This window comes from Sprattus sprattus (genome assembly GCF_963457725.1).
Source record: "Sprattus sprattus genome assembly, chromosome: 2".
In the NCBI taxonomy this organism is placed as follows: domain Eukaryota; kingdom Metazoa; phylum Chordata; class Actinopteri; order Clupeiformes; family Clupeidae; genus Sprattus; species Sprattus sprattus.
Window position 1 is genome coordinate 3,591,961 of NC_137921.1, and position 16,274 is coordinate 3,608,234.

The following is a 16,274-nucleotide window of genomic DNA, read 5'->3' on the forward strand; positions in this document are numbered from 1 at the left end:
TGTTGCATGGTTACATAAGGGCTATCCCAGCATGCTCTTGGAGGAGGCAGGCACTCTGACATGTAGAGGCCAGCAGCTTACATGCAGACATGCATACGTGCACACACACACATACACATACATACACACACACACATTCACATGCACGTGCACATACACACTCTCATACACATACACACACATACACACACACATTCACATATACAAACACATACATTCACATGCACGTGCACACACACAAACACACATGCACGTGCACACACCAACAAACTCCCGATGAACTACTCTGAGGGGCTATGGGACATTAATTCTGCCTGAGCAGGTCGTCTTTAAAATCCCGCGATAAATGAAATATTCGGCCGAGGCGTGGAATTTGAATACAGGCATATTCTTCTCAGGGAACATTTGCACTGGCGAATCACAAACCATGACTGCCCAGTTCTGATTCATCCATGTAGTTCCCTTTATTGGAAGAGTCGTTCACTATGCCTACATATTTCTATATAAGCAAGGACGTCCTTATAAAAAAAAGAATACAAATATTTGTTTTGAAAAGTTTAACTTTAAACCTACTTTAAAGTCTCAAGCTTCTGGGAAGAGGTCCGACTTTAATTAAATGCTCAGTCAGCAGTAATATCCCCCATCACGTAAACGAACCTCATCCATCACGTAAACAAATATCATCCATCACGTAAACCAACTTCACCCATCACGTAAACAAATATCATCCATCACGTAAACAAACCTCACCCATCACGTAAACAAAAATCATCCATCACGTAAACAAACCTCACCCATCACGTAAACAAATATCATCCATCACGTAAACAAACCTCACCCATCACGTAAACAAATATCATCCATCACGTAAACAAACCTCACCCATCACGTAAACAAAAATCATCCATCACGTAAACAAACCTCACCCATCACGTAAACAAAAATCATCCATCACGTAAACCAACTTCACCCATCACGTAAACCAACCTCACCCATCACGTAAATACACAATAATGACCTTTCTTGTTAGTTGTGTTCACATATTGTAGTGCAATAAGATGCAGACAGAAGAAGAAATACCTATTTTTTATAAATGCCTACTTTCGTTCGTTTCAGCCCTTAACCCCCGAAGTTGCAAATGTGTTCCATTTGACGAGTTTATTTTATTAAATTGAACGCGTCACGTTAAGCATGTCTGAGAATCTTTCGTTCAAGGTCTAAATAAACTCTCCAGAGTTGTATTGATATTTATGGGTAATATTAATCTTGAGAATTAATTTTTTTCCTTGTTACCGTCATGGAACCTTAGAGTGCAAAACATTTTCTTATTTTACAGGCTCAAAATCGCACACCCTGATTAACAATACAACATCAGTTTGATGGTTGTGGCCTGGGCAATTTAAAACACGTCTGATGAGCTGCAATTATGTGTCAGCGAGTTTGATCGTTTGGAACAACAGAAAAAGCATAACTGTTTACTCCTTGAAGAAAACACTAGCATGAAGTCAGGTCGATATTGCCATCTAGTCTGATGCATTAAGCTGAAGGGGATTGTTCATCAATGCTACTGGTCTGCTTTTAACCAAACATTAGTATTAGATTCACTTTGGCAAATTAGTGATTTGAAAACACCTTCCTGAAGTTTTTTTCTTTTCTCTTTTTTCTGTGAAATGATGGACATGCGTCTGTAACTTCCGCTACCGTTTGCGCCTGCAGATAAGAATTACAACTTTATATACTATACTATCTTCATTGTATATTTCTGTACATTTTTTAGTCTGTCATTATTAGTGTATTTATTTGTTTGTTTATTTCTTGATTCATTTACTTCACTTGCCAGTTATATGCAAGAGTCCAGGGTGTATTTGAAATGCACTGAGAGTATAATCAGATATCTGCATTTAGCCTAAACATGTACTGAATATTTAACTTATTATATGGCTATGAATGCTAGATCTACCTTAAAACAAGCAGTCTACCCATACGTCTGTGACATTTACACAAGGCTTTATGTCTTTGCACTTAAGCATGGGAAAATATCAACACTATCTAGGCCACGGACCAATCAGAATCAAGCATTCTGTAGCCTGGTGAAATAAAGCTATAACGTGTTACAACACGCCAGATAATTGTCGTTCCATTATTATATTGCCTTTTTCGTTTTAATTTTTTTTATGAATGTTATATGAATATTTCTTTGGTAAATGGGATTGAGTGATTTTTAAATATTTACTGTTGCTCTCTATATTTAGATTTTTTTATTTACAAATAAAAAATATTTTTTTCCGATATGGGTGCATTTTATTCAACTCTTTCCTTTAACTTTATTTAATACTTCTATTTAATTTGTTTTGTTTTTGTCGTTATGTAGTTTATTTTCTGGTGTGTTCTAGTACATTCTGTGATTCAGAGTTTCTTAACGTTTCTCTGAACAAGATGTATTCATGACTCATACTCTTGACCAGTATTGGGTTAATGTAGTAAATAAATATAAATAAATACATTTAACTGATTTTAGCTGCATATGTTATTCATGAAATCAATGAAATGGAATAATTATTGTAAAATTCTGTTACTAAATTAGCTATTTACAGTGGTGCAAGTCATTTAAAATGTTCTTAATATATCTTTAAGGGATTTGTATGCGCAAAATCCAATGAATGTTCACTGGTGTATACATATTGAACACAGGTCTGTGTCTGTGTCTGTGTCTGTGTCTGTGTCTGTGTCTGTGTCTGTGTCTGTGTCTGTGTCTGTGTCTGTGTCTGTGAACAGCCAGTTCATTCTATATATAGGTCATTCTGAGTGTATATTACAAGTGGATAGGCTAACCTGATCACTTAGTTTGTATGTGCATGCATTTACCAGAAAAAGTGTGTGTGTGTGTGTGTGTGGTTTAACAGCACTCACCTGTGCAGATGCATTCATGCGTGCGTGTGTGTGTGTGTGTGTGTGTGTGTGTGTGTGTGTGTGTGTGTGTGTGTGTGTGTGTGGTGTAACAGCACTCACCTGTGCAGATGCATTCATGCGTGCGTGCGTGCGTGCGTGCGTGCGTGCGTGTGTGTGCGCGTGCGTGTGTGTGTGTGTGTGGTTTAACAGCACTCACCTGTGCAGATGTTTGTGTTTGTGTGTGTGTGTGTGTGTGTGTGTGTGGTTTAACAGCACTCTGTGTGTGTGTGTGTGTGTGTGTGTGTGTGTGTGTGTGTGTGTGTGTGTGTGTGGTTTAACAGCACTCACCTGTGTGTGTGTGTGCGCGTCAGGCTGCGCAGGTGACCTGGTCCACACGTGTCTGCAGCTGCGTGGCGTCGGGCCGGTCCTGCGGGTTAACGCTCAACATGTCCAGCAGGAGGCGCCTCAGAGCCTCGCTCATGCACGACCGCGGCCGCGCCGGAATGCTCAGCACCATCTTGGGGTTCTCCAGCATGGCCTCCCCGACCGGCACGATCTCCGCGCCCCGCCGCACGTACGAGCCCAGCAGCTCCCGCTTCGACTCGCCGTCGATGAACGTGATGCGCTCGATCATCGCCCAGATGATGATGCCCAGCGCGAAGATGTCCGCCTTGGCCGTGTAGTGGCCCTCCCACACCTCGGGCGCCATGTAGAAGTCCGAACCGCACGCCGACGACAGCCAGAACTTGTTGACGTTGACGACGTTGCGGATCGCGCGGCTGGCCGCACGGTCGCCGTAGTCACCGGCGCCGCCGTTGTCCGGGTCCGCGCCGAGTCGGGCGCACACTTTGCTGAGTCCGAAGTCGGCCACCTTGATGACGGGCTTGCCGGAGCGCTGGGAGATGAGGATGTTGTCGGGCTTGAGGTCGCGGTGCACGATGTTGTTCTGGTGCAGGAACGCCACGGCGCGACTCAGCTGCCGCATGAAGGAGCGGTTGGTCCGCGGGTCGGGCCGCCGGGAGAGGATGTACTCGTTCAGGTCGCCGCCCTCGCAGAACTCCATCACGAACCACAGGTAGCACGGCTCCGACGGACAGCCCAGGACACGCTCACCTGGAGGGGAGGAGGGGGAGAGAGAGAGAGAGAGGGAGAGGGAGGGAGAGAGAGCGAGAGAGATAGAGAGAGAGAGAGAGAGAGAGGGAGGGAGGGAGAGAAAGAAAGAAAGAGAGAGAGAGGGAGAGAGAGAGGGAGGGAGGGGGGAGAAAGAGAGGGAGGGAGAGGGAGAGTAAGGGAGGGAGGGGGGGACAGAGAGAGAGCGAGAGAGAGGGAGGGAGGGAGGGAGGTAGAGAAAGAAAGAGAGAGGAAGGACAGAGAGAGAGAGAGGGGGGAGGACAGCGAGAGAGAGAGAGAGAGAGAGAGAGAGAGAGAGGGAGGGAGGGAGGGAGAGAAAGAAAGAGAGGGAGGGAGGGAAGGATAGAGGGAGAGAGAGGAAGGGAGAGAGAGAGAGAAAGGGAGAGAGAGGGAGGGAGAGAGACAGAGGAATAGAATGAGTTAACACATACAAAGCAGTTGGTTGAGGGTTTGAGGGTGATCTTCAGGCCTCTTCTGAATCATTTGTGATTAACACACACACACACACACACACACAAGATAATGGAAACAGTACAGGCTTCTGGATTAGGTCAATTAGATATAAGCTGTCTGGTACAAGATCACTGTCAGGACAGAGCAATGACACAGACACCCACACACTTTTCCAAAACTACGCACTTCCACAGAACAAACCACACAACACAATTTAGATAAGACACACAGCCACACCCACACCTGTACCTGCGCACACACACACACACACACACACACACACACACACAACTACCTGTGCACCAACTGGCACAGACACACCTTTACCTGTGCATGCGTGTATAATACAAGAACTCGAAACTAAACTGAACTTGAATTCAAACAAAAACAAAGTTGAGTATCAACACATACACACCTCTACCTGTGCACCAACTGACTCATACAAACACAAACACACACAACTTTGCGGACAGATCTTTCCATTCTTCTTTAAGCTTCCTGATGGTTGCGCTATGCAGTTCCTTCTCAGAATCAAAACTATGGCAAACTCCCTAGGTTATTCTATCTGTAGGCTATACACTACCCGACAGAACACACACACACACACACACACACACACACACACACACACACACACACATTATTTATCTCCCCACTCACGTATATTCTCCATATCAGGGTAATATTGCCTCAACACCTCAAAAGAATCCCCATTAAAAAGAGGTAAACATTGGATTAGAACTCATCTGTTCTTCCAAGACCTGTATCAGATTGTTTACTTTCAATGAAGGCAAAGATCTTTAAGTACAACCCACTGTAAAAAAAAAAAAAATTAAAATTAAAATGCCTTGATTAACATTATTTTCAATCTGACTCATTAAGGCCTCAATTAAGATTTTAAACATACATTAAATCACTCCAGAAGCGTTGTGCTTATATAACCCAGAGAGGTATAAAAATAGGCAGCTAAGAAAACATCTATCATCACAGACGACAAGCAGCACTTGCAGGATTAATATTTTATTTCACTCAGAAAGAAGACCTAACAGTCTGCTTATGTAAGCTTGTAGCCTACAAAAGTCTAGCCATTCGTCCACCGCTGGTCGCCTCAAAGCCCTGTACTCTGTCTCTTTTTCACTCCTAAAAACACCCGCACAGACCGTGCAAAACGACTTCAAAATTGCAATTAAGTCAGGCTATAATTTCTGACGATCAACAGCGTGGACAACGGGATCGAAAGTAGTTTCCGCTCATTAATTAGCACAATAGAAGTGAATGTACCTTTAACATTGAGTGCGCGTCAGCGAAAGGGTTAACAGCTGCTGCCAACTAGAACACGATGTTCCCTGAACGGAGGGACTTGCTGCCCCTGCGCCCAACAACCCATCCGGGTTGGTTCGGACGCATTATTTGAATTTGTAAAAAAAACAAAACAAAAACCTTCTCAATCGGTGACATGCTTTTATAATCGAAATAGTTGGCGTTACGCTTCTGTTGTGATTAGTTTGTGCAACTTTCACTGCCCCGTTTGAGACTAAACAAGCCACCAAGAAAAACATACTGAACAATGAGGCTAACATGACCAGTCCGAAATTACAACGGAATACAACATCAGCATTAAAAGACAACGTTACATTTGTGACATTGTACCCAATTATCCTAAAATAGCAAGTTCTCCCTCCGAAGAGCCTCTCTATTGTCACCTATTTACAACCCTGTACTGAAAAACAACAATGAGACAGACAGACCTTCTCTATCAGTAGCCTAGCCTATGGATTATCTCCTGTAAACAAAAATGAAACCTAATCATTTCACTTCCTCCTGCATTAAATGTATGTCTAATTCACATTCGCATTTCCAAAAAAGCCAAACACACTTGCTGAACAACAACAACAGTGCCCTTCTGCCAGCCATAGGTGCTCACACAGTATAGCCATTAGCCCCTTTACCTTTTAGCGAGGTTTCCACTAGCCGCAGATACTGTTTGGATCGTTTGTTGCCGTGGCTCATCTTCTGCGCGAGTCCATTTCTCTGCAGCACACACTCCTCGAGCTGCACCACGTTCTCGTGCTTCTTCTCGAGGCTCGCCAGGGCCCAGAACTCGGACAGGGCGAGCTCCACGTTCTCCGGTGCGTCGCAGCGGAGCTTCTTCACTGCCACCCGGGCTCCGGTCTTCCGGGCCACAGCCTCGTACACTACCCCGTAGCTGCCCCGACCCACCTCCCGGAGCAGGCTGTAGCGAGGAGCCATGATCATGGCGTTCTCCAAGTCCTCGTTTTTTAAGAAGCCCGTGGAGAAACAGCCCTGCTCCATCATCGGGTCGTCTCGGGCCTCCATCGGAACCTCTGTTGTGTCCTCGTTGTTCCCTACCGGGATAGCTCGCAGAACTTTACCCACGTCCCGCTTCATGTTCGTCTTCTGCACGGCCGCCCTCTTGCAGACCTGCACACTTCTTAACTTTCTCCGCATCGTGTTGCGTGTATCCATGAAAGGGACCCTTTAACAAGCGAGTGTACAGGGAAACCCTTTCTATTTTTCATAACTTGTGCTTGTCGAGCACGATAAGGCGATGTTACTGTGGAATGCCGCCGTGTTTCTTCGATCAAAACAGTAGCAATTCCCGTTTCGCTTTGATGAGAATGACTTCGAAATCAGCAGCTGTCCCCAAAAACAAAAATAAAGACCGTCAGAGCATTCGGTGATGTAAGGAGGGGGCGGTCCGCTCGAGAGAGCCTGGACCATTTACGCAGAGCGGCGGGGAGCTCGAGCCAGAATCCTGAGACTTTTCCTTTCATCTCTCAAACAAAGGAACATAATGTACCAGTAAATTCAATCATATATTGAAAACACATCTGTAAAAATGTATTCTATTTTCTTAAAATGAACAGCGGCTGTTTTCTTTGAATAATCTCCTCCGTATTTAGTTTGTTCTTGGTGTGATATGCAAATGAGGACGAGTCTATTCCGCGTTAGGGGCGGATAAACAACATTCGCGTGGTTCCTCATCTCAGATTTAAAGGGAGATCTCTCCTACATTACCAATATTTGCCAGAGAAACACAAGAAATAATTCCCTTCAATGTTCTGGTGCGATTTAAGGGTTATTGGCTTGAAACTGTCCTCGTATTAGAGTTTAGTGTTCCCCAGACGTTAGAGACACCGTGAGCTGCAGCACAAACCGCATGGACCCGCACGTGTGGTTATTTGGCAAGTGCATAACTTTGGAGGATTATAGGGGCCAAAACTAAATAAATAAATGAATGAATGGTTAAATACTTGGATGAATACATTATTAAATAACAAAATGAATACAATTAGACACTGAATATATAAATGTTACATGTACTCGTGTGTAGCCTATATACAGTATATATTTACGTTTTCATGTTTTCACATAACAGCATGAAGACCCAATACCTAATTGGAAAATCCTGAGATACGTGTGTATGTTGCATGTTACCTTTCAATTAGCAGAAGAAACTCTTAAAAGGCTTTTCTTTTTTACCTCAAAAGCAAATGTAACGATAATGATAATGATAATGATGATGGATGGATGGTGATGTTGATTGATGATGATGAGCATTGTTAGTATTTGTAGTTGTATGACACTGATTTAATATATTATAAATACATTACATATAAATAAATCATCTAATTAGATATGAACACAAATATATTGTTTCATATGTTAAACCCTGGATAAATATATAAATAGCTTATGTTTATGAAACTTATTTAGATCTTAAACAAAATGTTGTCCAATCCCACTTTTTCCTCAAGAAGAAATATTTCCACCATTTAACGAAAACACAACCTCTGATTTGCCTCTGAATTTGGCCAAAAATACATGCCCTTCCTCGTTATTTCTAGATTTTCACTAACTTTTAATCCACTTGATATTCTTATTTATGCCTTTCATTATCATTTTATATTCTATGCATTCTGTCTGCTTCTGTGGTATTTTTCAGATTTGTCTTTCATTTTTTAAATTATTATTAATTTTGTTCTTAAACAGTGCAGGGGATGGGCTGATGCTTTTTATAAACATTGACTTGTTATAATTGCAGTCATAAATTAAAACGTATTCATTTGGCATGTCATACATGTTTCTGTAAAAGTATTAAAAAGCAGCATATTTTATTTAATTTTCGTTTTGATGTTTTGTGATTCATTTATTTCCCCCCCGGAAGTTAATCCATTGCAGTGTCTATCTGACAGAGTTGGCTATAAAGCCCATTGTATTACATTTACTTTGACCTTTATTGAGTTTTGGTTCCAAGCACAATAAATAACACATTTTTCCCCCCAGTGTTACTTTACCCATAAGGTCACTAACACAGCGGTCTCTTTAGCACAATATTTAGAACATTACTTGAATGCTTGTTGTGGCTAGGTAAGTAAACTCATAACAACCATGGTAAGGCAACACTGTTTAACTTACTAAGCACCAGATCACTGACATACTTCCACGTATTTATTCAAGACAAACCCATTTATGTCTGTCTTAATTAAAGAGGAACAATGGTGCTTATTTTTGTATTTACAAAGGGATTGTGCAGTTTTATACAATAAGATGAAATGCAATACAATTTGAATCAAATTATTTAAAAACAGTTGTTCTTTCTCATTGTATTTGTTTGTAATTGCAATTTGTAAAAAAAAAAATATATACAGTATATATTATATATATACAGATATTCATTTTTGTCATTCTTACAGCTGTCCAGGAGCAGGTAGACTTAGCTGGACCAAGTCCCTCTTTAGAATGGGCTCAGCTGAAATACTGTTGCGTTGTGTGAATTTGTAATGACAGTTTTCAAATGTGCAAACTCCAATAAATATATATATGCAGCAAGAAAAAAAAACAATCTAGAAAAATGGCCCATATATAATGGATTTGCTGATGTGATTACGTCTTATGGTTCTGGCAGACTCACTATTACAAGGCATAAGTTGAATATTGATTTTTGCATCTCTTGTGTGCTTTCTCTCTCTGCTATGCCTCCACTACCACACCCTCAGAATGCTGTCCCACCCTCAGAATGCTTCAACAGCTTCAGAAAGCTCCAGAACACTACCTTAGAACACTACCACACACTCAGAACACTACCACACCCTCAGAACACTACCTTAGAACACTACCACACCCTCAGAACACTACCTTAGAACACTACCACACCCTCAGAACACTACCACACCCTCAGAATCCTTCAACAGCTTTAGAAAACTCCAGAACACTACCACACCCTCAGAATTCTTCAACAGCTTCAGAAAGTTCCAGAATGCTTCAACACAATGCCTTGGAATGCTGCTACAGCGCCCTGGGTCTCTATGTATGCATGCACAGAGGTCCAGGGCTACAGAAACCTCCTCAGCTGACTCTGGATCAGACTTGGCTTGTATCTGCACATAATCTGATCCTGATCTCCTTGTATTTTGCCATATTGAGTATTTGTTTCTTTGTTTGATCCCCATTAGCTCTACCCTAAGACAGAGCTACTTTTCGTGGGGTCCACATTTAAGACTTACATACAAATATCAAACATTTCAAACATACATTACAATACCAATATCTAACATTTCAAACATATATAACATTACCAATATCAAAATTTAAAATACAAAAAAATAATGATCATTCAATTTTACATTGCAAATATAAAAAAATAACATAGTGGTTATGCAAGTTTACCTTTGTCATGATATTAAACAAATTCCATAGAAGCGAAAACTGCAAACCCTGTAAGAAAGTTCTACCCATTCATGATGTACAGTGCATCTCCATCTAGTGTCACAAGTATGCTGTACCCAAGTGTTTCATTATTTGCTTTTTGAACATTTAGTGCTAACTCCAAGGTCTCCTACTGTGCTGAAGCTTTGAGTGATGTTCCTCACCTCGCCTGTCGCTTTGGGTGAAAGCATCTGCCAAACGAGTAAATGTAATGTAAGGATCCAGGCCAGGATGCTAGCTGGATCCGTGGCCAAAGGCAGAGTGAGACTGAGAGAGAGACTATAACACCGGCTGGATAGAGAGAAAATGGCTGCCAGCACCTTTAGTGTGCAGCCCCCCCCCCCCCCCATCCACCACTCAAAACCACACCAGCAACCCCCCCCCCCCCCCTCTCTCACAGACTACTATTGCCCACCCACAATCCATACTAACACACTACACATACACACGCACGTATGAACACATACAAACACATACTCTATTCAGCCCATCACCCCCCACCCTGCCAAAAACCTGACCCCAGATCTGACCTCAAACATGACCCTAATCCCCACTGGCCAAAGGTCATGTCAGTTACGCTTGAGTGACAGGGAGCAGTCTGACTCATAGGATGAGCTCCAGAATGTTCCGGAATGCTTCAACAGTTTGCCGCTTCACAATGCTTCATCAGGGTCATTCATGTCTTGTTATACTGGATATCTGTCCCTGAAACACGGAAAATCCAGACCTGGATGTCACTCACAGCATCACCAGCATGTCTGAATCCAATTGTCTCATCACCACCTCTGCCCACACACACACACCACACACACACACACACACACACACACACACACCACACACACACACCACACACACACACACACACACACCCCACCACCCACCATCCAACTGTCTCAACCAGACCTACCAGACTGCCCTAATGAGCAGAGCCACACATCAGGAGGAGACACACAATCAGTGTGAATGACCAGCATCGTCATCATGCCTCCATAGTCGCAGAATCAGATTCTCTCATCAGTTGATTGATCCCTTCTCCTTCACATGCCCACACTCCTGACACACAGGTTCTCACACACGCTCCTGGCCTTCCACAATGTCCTAATGGGCAGAGGTCATGCTGGTAATGTCTGAGTGAGAAGAATGACACACACACACACACACACACACACACACATACACACACACACACACACACACACACATTCACACGCACGGCTCAGCTGGAGCTCATAATCAGATCCTCAAGGACCTCGGACCAACTGCCAGCTTCAGAATGCACCACAATGATTCAATGACTTCAGAATACCCCGGAATGATTCAACGTAATCCAAAAGTTTGGAATACGACAAAATGCATTTTTTTTGCTTTGTCCTGAATGTTTCAACAGCTTTAGAATGTTCCAGAATGTTTTAACAGTATCAGAATGTTCTGAATGAGAGGAGAGATGAATTCACACACTCCTGGAGGTGCAGCTGGAGATGCTTCACGATGTCTCACCAGTACGCTGCAACAGAACGATAGAAGAGCTGAAATTAACCCTGTGAGATATTTTAATCCAGTCCAAAAATACTGAAATACAAATTAATCATTTTCCCCTCTGTCACCCTCATCAGTTCACATCCAAATCCAAATATTTCATCACCATCTGTCCTCCCCCAATGCCTCCGAACAGCCCCCTAACGTGTGAGTTCTGCTCAACAGTCCTCAGAATACTCAACAAAGTCATCAGATAGATAAGTATTGATCAAGTTTATCAATGGCTTCCCAATTGAAATGGGGACCTGATGCAACATGAGAATAGCCCACAATGCCTCAGAAAGCTTCAGAATGATCCAGAATGTTTCAGCCGCTTTAGAATATCAGAGTATGTTCCAACAGCTTCAGAATGCTCTAGAATACTTCAGCAGCTTCAGAATACCCTAGTACAGCAACATATCATCAACAGCTTCAGCTATTTTATGTTTTAAAACAAAATCGTTTAACTCAGTGTTGAACGCATCATCTGCTTCATAATGGCTCATCATACTTCTTAATGTCAGGAGATGATGAAATGTTGAAGCCCATAGTCCCCCCCACCCCTGACCCCCCCGCCTCCCTCCGTTCCCCCCCCCTCCGCTCCCCGCTCCACTGAGTCTGATTGTCTCACCATCACCCCTCCCCACCATCATCAGCTCGACCTCCCAATGTGCCCTAACGACCTCACAATGTGCCCTAATGAGCTGGAATCACTGCAGTTACGCCTGAGTTTCAGGGCAGACAGCTACTCTCACACTGATACATACACACACACACACACACACACACACACACACTGACCTGATGAGACGAACTTGAGGAGACATACCAGAGAGGGCACACACACTGATACCACTCTGCACTTTGACTGCTTCCTACTTTGTTGTTGAATTAACATATAACATAAATGAAGATCCAAGTCTATAGTTTATCGGTTTTCTGTAGGTTTTATGGGTTTAGCAGGGTTATGAAAATTTCCATTTTTTTGTAATTCAATTATTTTAAACAGAGCAAAACAAAGTACATAGTAAATGGTGTCAATAGTCAAAGTCAGTCAAAAAGAAATCATTATTATTTCTCCATAGAAGTCCATCAGCGATTGACGTGAAAAAACCGCAAGATATAATTAAAGCTGCTATAAACAATATCAATTTTGCCACCAGGGGCACCAACATGCCTCTGCAACATGTGTAAAGGCGACATCATTTACCAGGGGGTCTCTTTGGACATGTTCTGATTGGCTAAATAGGATTTAGTAGCTGATTCCATAGCCCAAGAAAGCCTGACGTCTATTTTAGCGAATCCCAACACGATGTGAAGCAATCCCTCTCAGCCACTTGTAAAGAAGAACAGTGGCTTTGAATGAATGTTAAAGACAAGCAGTGAGATCAATCATTAATAGAAAAACATCTTTAATAGAAGAACCGTGACTTTGAATGAATGTTAAAGACAAGCAGTGAGATCAATCATTAATAGAAAAACATCTTTAATAGACGAACAGTGACTTTGAATGAATGTTAAAGACAAGCAGTGAGATCAATCATTAATGGAAAAACAACTTTAACAGAAGAACAGTGACTTTGAATAAATGTTAAAGACAAGCAGTGAGATCAATCATTAGTAGAAAAACATCTTTAATAGAAGAACAGTGACTTTAAATGAATGTTAAAGACAAGCAGTGAGATCAATCATTAATAGAAAAACATCTTTAATAGACGAACAGTGACTTTGAATGAATGTTAAAGACAAGCAGTGAGATCAATCATTAATAGAAAAACATCTTTAATAGAAGAACCGTGACTTTGAATGAATGTTAAAGACAAGCAGTGAGATCAATCATTAATAGAAAAACATCTTTAATAGACGAACAGTGACTTTGAATGAATGTTAAAGACAAGCAGTGAGATCAATCATTAATGGAAAAACAACTTTAACAGAAGAACAGTGACTTTGAATAAATGTTAAAGACAAGCAGTGAGATCAATCATTAATAGAAAAACATCTTTAATAGAAGAACCGTGACTTTGAATGAATGTTAAAGACAAGCAGTGAGATCAATCATTAATAGAAAAACATCTTTAATAGACGAACAGTGACTTTGAATGAATGTTAAAGACAAGCAGTGAGATCAATCATTAATGGAAAAACAACTTTAACAGAAGAACAGTGACTTTGAATAAATGTTAAAGACAAGCAGTGAGATCAATCATTAGTAGAAAAACATCTTTAATAGAAGAACAGTGACTTTAAATGAATGTTAAAGACAAGCAGTGAGATCAATCATTAATAGAAAAACATCTTTAATAGACGAACAGTGACTTTGAATGAATGTTAAAGACAAGCAGTGAGATCAATCATTAATAGAAAAACATCTTTAATAGAAGAACCGTGACTTTGAATGAATGTTAAAGACAAGCAGTGAGATCAATCATTAATAGAAAAACATCTTTAATAGACGAACAGTGACTTTGAATGAATGTTAAAGACAAGCAGTGAGATCAATCATTAATGGAAAAACAACTTTAACAGAAGAACAGTGACTTTGAATAAATGTTAAAGACAAGCAGTGAGATCAATCATTAATGGAAAAACAACTTTAACAGAAGAACAGTGACTTTGAATAAATGTTAAAGACAAGCAGTGAGATCAATCATTAGTAGAAAAACATCTTTAATAGAAGAACAGTGACTTTAAATGAATGTTAAAGACAAGCAGTGAGATCAATCATTAATAGAAAAACATCTTTAATAGACGAACAGTGACTTTGAATGAATGTTAAAGACAAGCAGTGAGATCAATCATTAATAGAAAAACATCTTTAATAGAAGAACCGTGACTTTGAATGAATGTTAAAGACAAGCAGTGAGATCAATCATTAATAGAAAAACATCTTTAATAGACGAACAGTGACTTTGAATGAATGTTAAAGACAAGCAGTGAGATCAATCATTAATAGAAAAACATCTTTAATAGAAGAACCGTGACTTTGAATGAATGTTAAAGACAAGTGGGCCCTATCTTGCACCCAGCGCAAGTGACATTGTCACCGACGCAAGTATCATTCCTATCTTGCACCCGGCGCACAGCGCGATTTTCCCTCCAGAGGTCCGCTTCGAAATGAACTTGCGTCGACATGGGCGGGGGCGGAACAGAGAAGGCGTTTCTCTGGCGCAAGTGGTATTTTGCAGTTTTCAAAACAACGCCGTGCGCCGTGCGCCATTGACCAAAAAAAAGCTGGTCTAATGTGAGGCGCAATGTCTAAAGTCTGTAACGCGTATTCAGAACGCTATTTTAAGGGCGCATGTGCTTGCCCGCACAGTATAGGACCTGTAGGCTACACTTTACTTCTGTCGTCTTCACGAGAGATTTACACCAATTGTTTGGCAAGCCATATATAATTACAAGGAAAATAAAGTATTTACCACATGAGGAAATCATTGTGATATCCGTATCCAAGACATTTAAAAACTAGGCATACATCTAGCGTACACAATTGACCCAAATGATTCAGGTTAATTGAAGCTGCGTGACATTTGATTTATTGTATGGCTTTGTTGCATTTATTTAATGCCAGTATTATTATAAATCTTGTAAACTCATCTCTGTGTATGTGGACTTTATTTATGTACCTTGGGTTTGGTCAGCTGGTGCACTGGCTTGGGTGCCGATTTCCATGCCCCCAAATCCCTGCACGCTCTCAGGCGTGAGGGTAGACGTGGCGATGTCCTCTGCTGCCGTCAGATCCTGGGTCGAGGCAGATCCACCTCCCGTGAAGGCACGAGAACGTGTGTTACCTTCCAGCTTGGATGTCCCACGTCTCCGGACGTCATTATAGCGTTTTCGGCAACGTTTTCGGGTGCCCCGTTGCAGAAACAATCACGGCAATATCTTGACATGCTTGCTTGACTTTGCTTACTTTTGGAGGGTTTCTCGCATCCCCATATATATCTATCTCCCGGCTTTTTACAAAGCCATACAATAAATCAAATGTCACGCAGCTGCAATTAACCTGAATCATTTGGGTCAATGTGTAGGCTACATGTATGCTTATTTTTAAAATATCTTGGATATGGATTTCACAATGATTTCCTCAAGTGGTAAATACTTTATTTTCCTTGTAATTATATATGGCTTGCCAAAAAATTGGTGTAAATCTCACGTCGGTCTCCTCGGCTGTGAACTTCTCCGGTCTTCCACCAGGTAATTCCGCCATCAAAATAACAAGCCGCTATGGACTATGCGCTTCTCGCTCTTAAAGGGAATGTGAAATGACGCTCCGATTGGTTTATTGCATATTACGCCCAAACCACACCTATGGCTGAGTAACCTCCTTTGGACCAACCCTTTTGACACTTGCGCTGGACGCAAGTGTGTTTTTTCCGCCGTTAAAATAGCAACTGCGCCATAGAGCCGCCCACACAGCTACTTGCGCTTGGCGCCGTCCTACTTGCGTTTCTGATCGGCAAGATAGGGCCCAAGCAGTGAGATCAATCATTAATAGAAAAACATCTTTAATAGACGAACAGTGACTTTGAATGAATGTTAAAGACAAG

At 41.6% G+C, this 16,274-nt stretch overlaps 1 protein-coding gene across 1 annotated transcript; it reads right to left on the minus strand.

Moving 5' to 3' along the window:
- Window positions 1-3,256: 3,256 nt before the first annotated feature.
- On the minus strand, window positions 3,257-7,122 carry stk35 (serine/threonine kinase 35; the record flags this gene model as incomplete). Its single annotated transcript, XM_080857833.1, has 2 exons — window positions 6,423-7,122; window positions 3,257-4,002 (listed from the first exon to the last, which is right to left on the minus strand). Exons 1-2 carry the CDS (start codon window positions 6,958-6,960, stop codon window positions 3,257-3,259), a joined length of 1,284 nt encoding a protein of 427 aa, XP_080713959.1. The 5' UTR covers window positions 6,961-7,122.
- Between the last annotated feature and the right edge of the window lie 9,152 nt (window positions 7,123-16,274).